Consider the following 8317-nt stretch of genomic DNA (forward strand, 5'->3'; position numbering starts at 1 on the left):
TCTCTCTCTCTCTCTCTCTCTCTCTCTCTCTCTCTCTCTCTCTCTCTCGTTACCGGGGATTGAACTCAGGACCCTGCACTTGCCAGGCAGGCACTTGTTCTACTGAGCTATCTCCCCAGCCCAAGAGTTTTCTCTTTATCTCATTTGCCTTTGTTACCTCCTTGTCTTCCTTGTGTGGTAGGAAGGGAAGTTATGCTTATACTTGTTACACAGGATGGAACCCGAGGCCCAGAGCAGTACGATGACCTACTCCAGGTCACATAGCTCATTGGTGACACCTTGTTTATTGGTTCAACACCCTTCTGCTGCTCTGGGCTGACCTTCTCCGCCTCCTCCAGCTCAGCCCAGCTTCTGTCTCGGTACCGACCTCGGGCAGCAGTCATTGCAGTCACCCGTTCTGCTCAGGCTGCACGCCAGATCCACCTATGCCGAGGAGTCTTCCCCTTGCTCTACCGGGAACCTCCAGAGGCCATCTGGGCAGATGATGTGGATCGCCGGGTCCAATTTGGTATCGAAAGTGGTGAGATTCCAAGACCTTCCTCCCTCCCTGGCACTTACATGGAAGACCTCCAAACCAGCTTCCCACACCTACCACACCTTGCCTATCTCCTCTGCTTTCAAATTTCCCATCCAAGAGTCACTAAGACTGAAAAGTAACTCTGAGTCTAAACAGGGGAGGTTAAGCTGAGCCATGAAGAGGCGGAGAGGGCAGAGCCCAGCTGCTGCCTATACCAGGTGGCTAGAGCCCATTGTGACATTGGAAAAAGCTGGAACATCTGGAACTAAAATCGAATTTACAACTGTCATATAATTGTACCTGATCTCTTCTTATCAGCATAGCCTCAGCTTGCTACTTAGCAAGATGTACACCATTCCACCCAGGTTCATGCAGCCCCTTTTAACATACCATGGTGGTCACGTTCCCTGCAGTGCCCCAGTTCACTCCAGGCTCCTCATTCCCTTCAGGGTGGCCTTGAGGTGGACACTGGGGCACCTTCTCATGAAGGAACAGCCCTGCATTCCTCAGTGACTGACTGCCATCTTTTCTTCCCCCAGGAAAGCTGCGTGGCTTCCTCCGTGTTGGGGATCTGGTGATTGTGGTGACAGGCTGGCGACCTGGCTCTGGCTATACCAACATCATGCGGGTCCTGAGCATCTCCTGAGAGTCCCTCTTCCTGCGACCCAGCCCCTGTCTGTGCCTCCCCACTTGGCTCCCTCAGACACATGCCCCTCCTCTGTCTCTGTACTCCCATGCTCCCTAGCTGAGGCCACATCTGCCATCTAGCTCCATTCTAGGGCACCCCTCCTCCTCTCTTCTTCTCATAGCCCCTGAAAGTCTGCGTCCAATTATGCTCCAGCTGCCTGGCAGCACCGATCCCACATTTTCTGTATCCAATCCCTAACATGTCTTGATCCTTTAATCTCAGCTTGGCTCGTTAATTCCCTTCCTCCATGGTTCCCCTCTCTGGGCCTGGGGGAGAGGACACGGGGCTGCCTTGTCCAGTCTCCCCAGAATCATGATTTCACAACACTTTATGTCTGTGCCGCCTGTCATTTTCCTTTATGGCCTTCATGATCATCTGGGGACAATGCTACCTCTTCCTGATGGCCTTAAACCAGGACAGGCTACCCCCTGTGGTGACTGATAGAGACATCAAAGCATGCTTTGGGGAGGTTAGGACAGATGGACAGAAGGGTGAACCAAGAGCCAACCGGGAAGGCTCATCTTGTTCAGCATAGCCTTGGCACTGGGCTTACAGACTACTCCCCTGGCCACCGTCATGACGCCTCACACCTGGCTAGGTCCAGGGTCCCCTCCTGCACCCAGAAATTCCTTCATACCCACTTTATTCCCACACACAAACCAGGAGCCAAATTGAGTATCTATTTTCTTTTTAAACCCAGCTGTTTGAGAACAATAATAAAACTCCCACACACCAAGAACCCCAGAACTCTCCCCCCAAAAAAGGAGATTTAGGGCCCTTGCCCACACATTCTTTGATGCTGCAGAAAAGGAGAGGGGACAGAACGGACAGGTCAGGGATTACTCTTGTCCCTGAGAAGGCAGAGGGGCTGGCTGGGCTGCCCTTCCCTAGGCTTGGTACCTCAGGCCCTCCCCTTCCTCCTGCACCAACAGCAGATGCAGAAGAGAAAAACCCCTCAGTGAAAACATCTAAAAAAAAAAAAAGAAAGAAAGAAAAGAAAAGAAAAGAAAGAAAGAAAAACATCTTCCTCCCATCCTCAGGCAGCCCCTCCTGCCCTTACCTACATAGGGAGAAGGTTTGCATATTGCTGATGGCATTGCTGGAGAACAACAGAAGCTGGCACAGAGGGACAGAAAAGTAATTGGTGAACAAAATGAGTTGATAAGTGAGATTAGCATATGAAAAAATAAATTAAGAAATAACAAATAAGACAAAGAAAAAGGTCACATAAGGGTTCAGCTACTTACCCCACCCAGTGGAATCTAGGTTAGCACACTAAGGAGGTGCCAGCTGTCCCTTAGCCTCACGGGAGGACACCACAGGGTTAGGGCACAGGGGAAAGGCAGCTTCTAGCTTAGGCAAAGACAGTCCTACCACATAGACAGATGCGTGTTCCCACTCAAAGGATGTAGACTAGGAGGGTCCACAGGCGGCAGTAAGAGGCCAAAGGTGGATGCCCACACTCGGGACCCAAGACTTTTGTCAGCAGCAATGGAGGCACAGGTAGTTGACAGTACCCAACTACACTAAGGGGACAGGAAGATAACCACACCAGGCTGGACCTAGAGGGCCATTGCCAGGAAACAGCAGCATCTAGTTACTTGGCAGTGATGGCGGTGGCAAGTACTTGTGCTTAGTAAAGGGAGGGGTCATAGGCCCAGGCCTGCACCTGGCAGGACTAGGGCCAGGAAATACCCCGGGCAGAGGGCTCTACACTTGATCTTAGCCAAAAGGCCGAGAAGCAATGGGCAGAGGGCTCTGAGTCACTTCTACCTGGCAGTGGAGACATACAGTGGCCAGCACAGTGCCTTCACTGTAGTAGGCTCGGTACACACGACAAATGGGTGACTGGACTAAGATTTCGGATAAGCTGTGGCTGTTTGAGCTTACGATACAGAGAACATCTTCATGGTGCTAAGGGAGGCGCTCCCACAGGGCAGTCTTTTGAGTCCTCTGGGCCTTCCCCAAGAGGTATCTGCCCTCGGGCACAGACTGTTGCACCCTAAGAGCTAAGGCCTATGTAACCAAGGGTTTCACATATTGGCAGAGAGCTGGGGGCCCCGGGAGGTGGCTGGCTCAGGCACTGGTGGCCTGGGTGGCTGGGCTGTCCCCGAAGGCTTGGCCAGGAGCCCTGAGGGGGGCAGGCGCTCACTTCCTGAGCCCTTTCGCCTAGGAGAGCCATCACCTGTGGCCCTCTGAGGCAGAGAAGGTTGGGAGGCTGAGAGCGGGCGGCCCCGAGGTCCTAACCTACGTCCACCTCCTCCTGGGGGAGGGCCCAGCAGGGACACCTGGGAACGCCCTGCCCGGGAGAGGCTGGCATGGAGGGTTCTGGCTGATGGGGCAGGCAGGCGGGAGGTGGATGCCCATGGCCCCTGTGCCAGCAGAGGACCAGCTCGGAGGGGCACTAGCGGGGAGGCTGGAGAGCCTGCTGAGCGCCGAGCAGAACGAGCCAAGAGGGCTGCTGGAGAGTCGGGGGAGAGGGACAGAGGGCCCCGCTGGTGAGTCAGGGCAATGGCCACGTTGGAAGTCACAGCAGCCGCCTGCAGAGGCGCATGCACCAGCGGTTCCCACAGCACTGGCTTCCCGCTGAGCCTCGCTCCTGTGCCTGGTGCCAAGCCCCGAACACCGCGGGCCATGTCCCTATCGTGTTGAACCAGGTGCTGCTCCATGATGCCACTGCTGCTGCCTGGACTTGGCTCTGAGCGTTTCCGCTGCAGTATGGAATTCTTCTTGCCTAGAAGTTGCCCCAGGAGGGAAGAGTTAAGGGTAGGGGAGGAATCTGGGATAGAGTTTGGATATCAAAGAATGTAAGGCCACCTAGGTGGAGTCAAGGGCTGGGGTGGGGTTGAGAGTAGGTACCTGGGAGGAGTCAGGAGTAGGGAGAAGCTGCTGGGGCCAGGGACTGGAGATGGGGCTGGAGGGGATGGGTATAGACGGAGATGGAGAGCTTGTCTTTTTTTTTATATATACTGAGAATCGAGCTCAGGACCTTGTACTTGCAGGTGGTCTCTGTGCCACTGAGTTACATTCCTGGCCCAAGATGGTAACTCAGAAGGAATAACTCAGAAGGTACTCAGAAGGAGGCCCAGGGCATGGGAACTTCAATGATGTCTCCAGGGGTAAGACAGGCTGAAGCCAGGAAGCCAGGGTTGAGAGCCCTGTTCGAGCACTTGCTGGGACTGGGAGGGCAGGGGGTTGGAGTGGGACACAGAAGTGCTGGGCTCCTCGTATGAACCCAGCGCTGACAGGGTGGACAGGCCTCACCAATGCGGCGCAGCCGATCCATGGCCACAGTCTCAAAAGCTCGGCGCATCATTGGGAATTCCTCAAGCACAGCATTGAAATGGTCCACGCTCAGGGAGTAGAGGCGGCAGTAAGTGTCGGCCCGAACGCTGGCTGTGCGCCGGCCCCGGGTCAGCAGGCAGATCTCTGCAGAGGTTAGAAGGAAGAACCATTGCCCTAGGGCTGGGGAGACTGCTCAGTGGTATAAACACCTGCCTGGCAAGTGCAAGGTCCTGAGTTCGATCCCAGGTACCACCAACAACAACAACAAAACATTGTCCTCAGAGTCCTTCCTAGACTTTGGAGAACCTAATGCCTGCTCTGCCTCCATACTCAGGGTCCCTAAATGCTCCAAGCACCATCTCTCTCCAGAAGTGCACAATTTTTGCTCAATTCACCCTGTGTTTACTCTCTTCATATTAAAACTGACAAGCATAGCTGGGCATAGTGGCACATGCCTGTAATCCCAGCATTCAGGAGGCTGAGGCAGGAGGATCACTGTGAAATCTAGACTAGCCTGGGCTACATAGCAACCCTGTCTCAAAAAGGGGGGGGGCATGGATATAGTTCAGTTGTCTAAGTGGATTCAATCCCTGGTATCACATGCCATGCCAGCCACACCCTGGGCTCGATGAGCTCTCCACCAAGACCAGGCATGGTGCACACATGTAATCCCAGTGCTGGGGAAGCTGAAACAGCAGAATCACTATGAATCTGAGCTTCATAGTGAGGCCCTGTACCAAATACATTAAAAAAGGGGGGTGGGGGGCTGGTGAGATGGCTCAGTGGTCTAAAGCACCTATTTAGAACAAGCTAGGCCAAGCAAAGCACAGGGACCGCGGTTCGATCCCCCAGCACCACATGCCAGCCAGCCCCGCCCCCTGGTGGGCTGAGCTGGCCATACACACACACACACACACACACACACACACACACAATAAATAAATAAATAATTTTTTTTTTAAAAAGGGGGGGGTGGGGCTGGGGAGAAGGCTCAGTAGAATAACTGCTTCCCTGGCAAGCACAAGGGCCTGAGTTCAATCCCCAGTTCTGCCAAAACCAACCAACCAACCAAACAAAACAAAACAAAACAAAACAAAACAAAAAACCCAACTGACAAGCAAGCAGGAACCAGCAGGTTGTTGGCCTCCAGCCTCCCGGTGACTCCATCTACCTTCACCCCAGACGCAGCTCCACTGCTGTCCCCGGGGGCCCAGCTGGAACAAGTCACCCTGTGTACCTCCCTTCCCATCCCATAGGATGAAGCCCAAGGACCACCCCGAAGGAGAAACACAGTGCCAAGGTGGGGAGGGCAAAGTGCACCTGGATGGAGATGGTGGAGGTCTTGGGTGGCTTGGAGCTGGGAGATTACATGAGCCTGAAATCACTTTAGACACCAGCTTCAAAGCTGCCCCACCCCACTGTCATAGGCCAGGTCCCTGATCCATGCCACCAGGACAGCTACATAAAGCTCAAGCCCTGGGACAACTGTGCCTCTTCCTTATCTTTTCCTAAAGTTCCTTGGATGTCAGTGGTAAGACTCCTAAAAGGCCCTCCATCCCAGTAATTTTCAACCTGGCTGTGCACTGGAATCTCCTGAGAAGATCTGAAAACTAGATGCTCACTGAGCAGGCCTACACCGAACACCAAACGATTGTGTGGCCCAGCTGGGTAGAGACCCTGATCCCGGGAGCAGTTGCTCTCCATCCAGTGGTTGTGACCCCATCACCCTCCCCGAGGCTTGCTGACCCCCAAAGTAGGATCCATCAGTCAGACGGGTGTCCCGGACGCCACGCGCCAGCACGCTGAGCAGCCCATGCTGGATGAAGTACATCTTCCTGCCCACAGAGCCTTCACGCACCACAAGGTCCCCCGGCTGGAAGACCTCAAAGCGTAGCTTGGTGAGAACTGCAGTGACAAAGCTGGGATCGGCATGAGCAAACAGTGGCATGTGGGCCACCAGGCCCCGGCAGGTGAAGTTAATGATCTCCTAGGCAGAAGAGGGACCTGTCAGATAGGCTGTGCCCCCTGGCCCAAGATGCCCCCTCCAAACCCATCTGTTTCCAGAAAAATCCATCCCTTGGGTAAAAAATCTGTCAAAAGATAAGGGTGCTGTAGGGGCCCTGGACCACCCCTAAACCCTTGTCTTCTAAGCACTCCCACAGGGCCTCATGGACTCAGCCCCCCCCCCAACAGAAACCTCTACAACCTTCCCATGGATACTCCACCCTTGTAAAATGTTTTAGAAACACTTCAGCCCATAAACTCCTTTCCCCCCAATACTTGGGGCCCTCTGCAAATCTCCCCTGTAGGAGCTCCTGCTGATAAATACCACCCCTAGAAAGTCCCTCCAGAAGCCCAGATCCCGGAAGAGGCCTGCTGAGGGCCCAGCCTGGCCCACCTCTCGCAGCGGCTCACTCAGTTCACCCAGGATGCTCTCCTCATTGAACATCTTGCCCTGGTAGCGGTGCTCATAGTATTCGTGGATGCGCTGCCGGGTGTCAGCTGGCAGTTTGTGGAAAGACATGTACTGTTCCACCTGCTTGTACTTCAGGGCCAACCCACGGCCAGCAGGAAACAGACAGGGTATACAGAAGGTCACAGATAGGTCAGACCCAGCAGTCAGATGTAGGTGCACAGGGCCACAGAGGATGTGAGAATGATGGTGGATGCAGAGATGACACATACAGGACACAGTGACAGGAAAATGCAGATATGGGCAGAGGAGGAGTCCAGTGACAGAGACACAGGTCCAAACAAGGAAAAGGTCATAGGGGGCATGGAACAAATGGACACGGGGCAGGGAAGAACACAGAGATCCAACAGGAGCAAACATCAGAATGGACCTCGAATCCAGTTACTCAGTCTCCAGCACCCCCCCCCTTCACTCTCTTGTCCCTGCTGACCTTCTCCTGGTACTGGCGTCGGGAGGAATCCAGGGACTGGATGAGGGCAGTGGCGTGGCCGATGAACATGGCGTAGCAGGTAGCACCCACTATCATGCTGAGCATGGTGAGCCAGACGTCGGGCATGCCCACAGGGGCCTGCTGCCCGTAGCCAATGCACAGCATGTGGCTCATGGCCTTGAACAGGGCGTGCGAGTACTGGCGGCCCCATGAGTGGTTCTGGAGGCAGATCACATTGCAAAGATGGCCACAGTTTTTCGAGCCATGATCTGCACCCACCTCTTTCTCTCACTTTTAGTTCTGCCTGCCCCTTCTGCCTCACACCTTACTCTTGGTGGCACCTGTTTGGTTCTGGGATCCCCAAAGCAAAAGGGAACTCTTGTAGATTGGGGGCCTTGGCTTTTGCCCAGGTTTCTTGTTTTTTTCCAGTATACAGATACTAGTGGATCTCTTACCCTTCTCTTCCCTCCTCCCCATCTGCTCCTATCTTCTTTCTTGATCATCTCCTACCACCTGCTCCCAGATGCTCAGGCACAAGAGCCCTTAGAAATCCCAGGAGCAGCAGAGCTGTGGGGACTTCTCACCACCATGCGGTTCATGGAGACCCAGCAGTCGGGAGGGAAGTCCTGCAGCATGGGGACCAGGAACTGCAGACAGCCATCCCAGTGACAGAGCAGCAGCATCATCCCAATGAGGTTGAAGATGCGAACCACAGCGCTGGCCAGGTCATAGGTCATGTGAAAGATCTGAGGAGTCCAAGGAGGGGCTGCTGTGGACAGGAACCCTCCCTTCAAGCCCTCCTCTAGTCCTAGATTTATTTGTTTTTTTTTTTTTTTTTAATTATTTATTTAGGGCTGGTGAGATGGCTCAGTGGTCTAAAGCACCTACTTAGAACAAGCTTAGCAAAGCACAGGGACCGCGGTT

The 8317-nt window shown here is 54.1% G+C and overlaps 2 protein-coding genes across 2 annotated transcripts in view; one reads left to right on the forward strand and one right to left on the reverse strand.

Annotated features, from left to right (window-relative positions):
- Positions 1-1468, forward strand: part of Pklr (pyruvate kinase L/R) — a 6975-nt gene extending 5507 nt beyond the window's left edge. The window contains exons 10-11 of the mRNA XM_023713801.1: positions 339-520; positions 1057-1468. Of these exons, the coding sequence (XP_023569569.1) occupies positions 339-520; positions 1057-1163 (289 nt within the window). The 3' untranslated portion in view covers positions 1164-1468. The remainder of the gene's footprint in view (positions 1-338; positions 521-1056) is intronic.
- Positions 1469-2962: 1494 nt separating this feature from the next.
- Positions 2963-8317, reverse strand: part of Hcn3 (hyperpolarization activated cyclic nucleotide gated potassium channel 3) — an 11789-nt gene continuing 6434 nt past the window's right edge. The window contains exons 3-8 of the mRNA XM_004629762.1: positions 7978-8139; positions 7394-7612; positions 6889-7035; positions 6237-6477; positions 4470-4634; positions 2963-3939 (exon numbers count right to left, since the gene is read on the reverse strand). Coding sequence (XP_004629819.1) covers positions 3239-3939; positions 4470-4634; positions 6237-6477; positions 6889-7035; positions 7394-7612; positions 7978-8139 — 1635 coding nt within the window. The 3' untranslated portion in view covers positions 2963-3238. The remainder of the gene's footprint in view (positions 3940-4469; positions 4635-6236; positions 6478-6888; positions 7036-7393; positions 7613-7977; positions 8140-8317) is intronic.

The sequence above is a fragment of the Octodon degus genome, unplaced genomic scaffold (genome assembly GCF_000260255.1).
Source record: "Octodon degus isolate 3935 unplaced genomic scaffold, OctDeg1.0 scaffold00032, whole genome shotgun sequence".
NCBI classification, from domain to species: Eukaryota; Metazoa; Chordata; class Mammalia; order Rodentia; family Octodontidae; genus Octodon; species Octodon degus.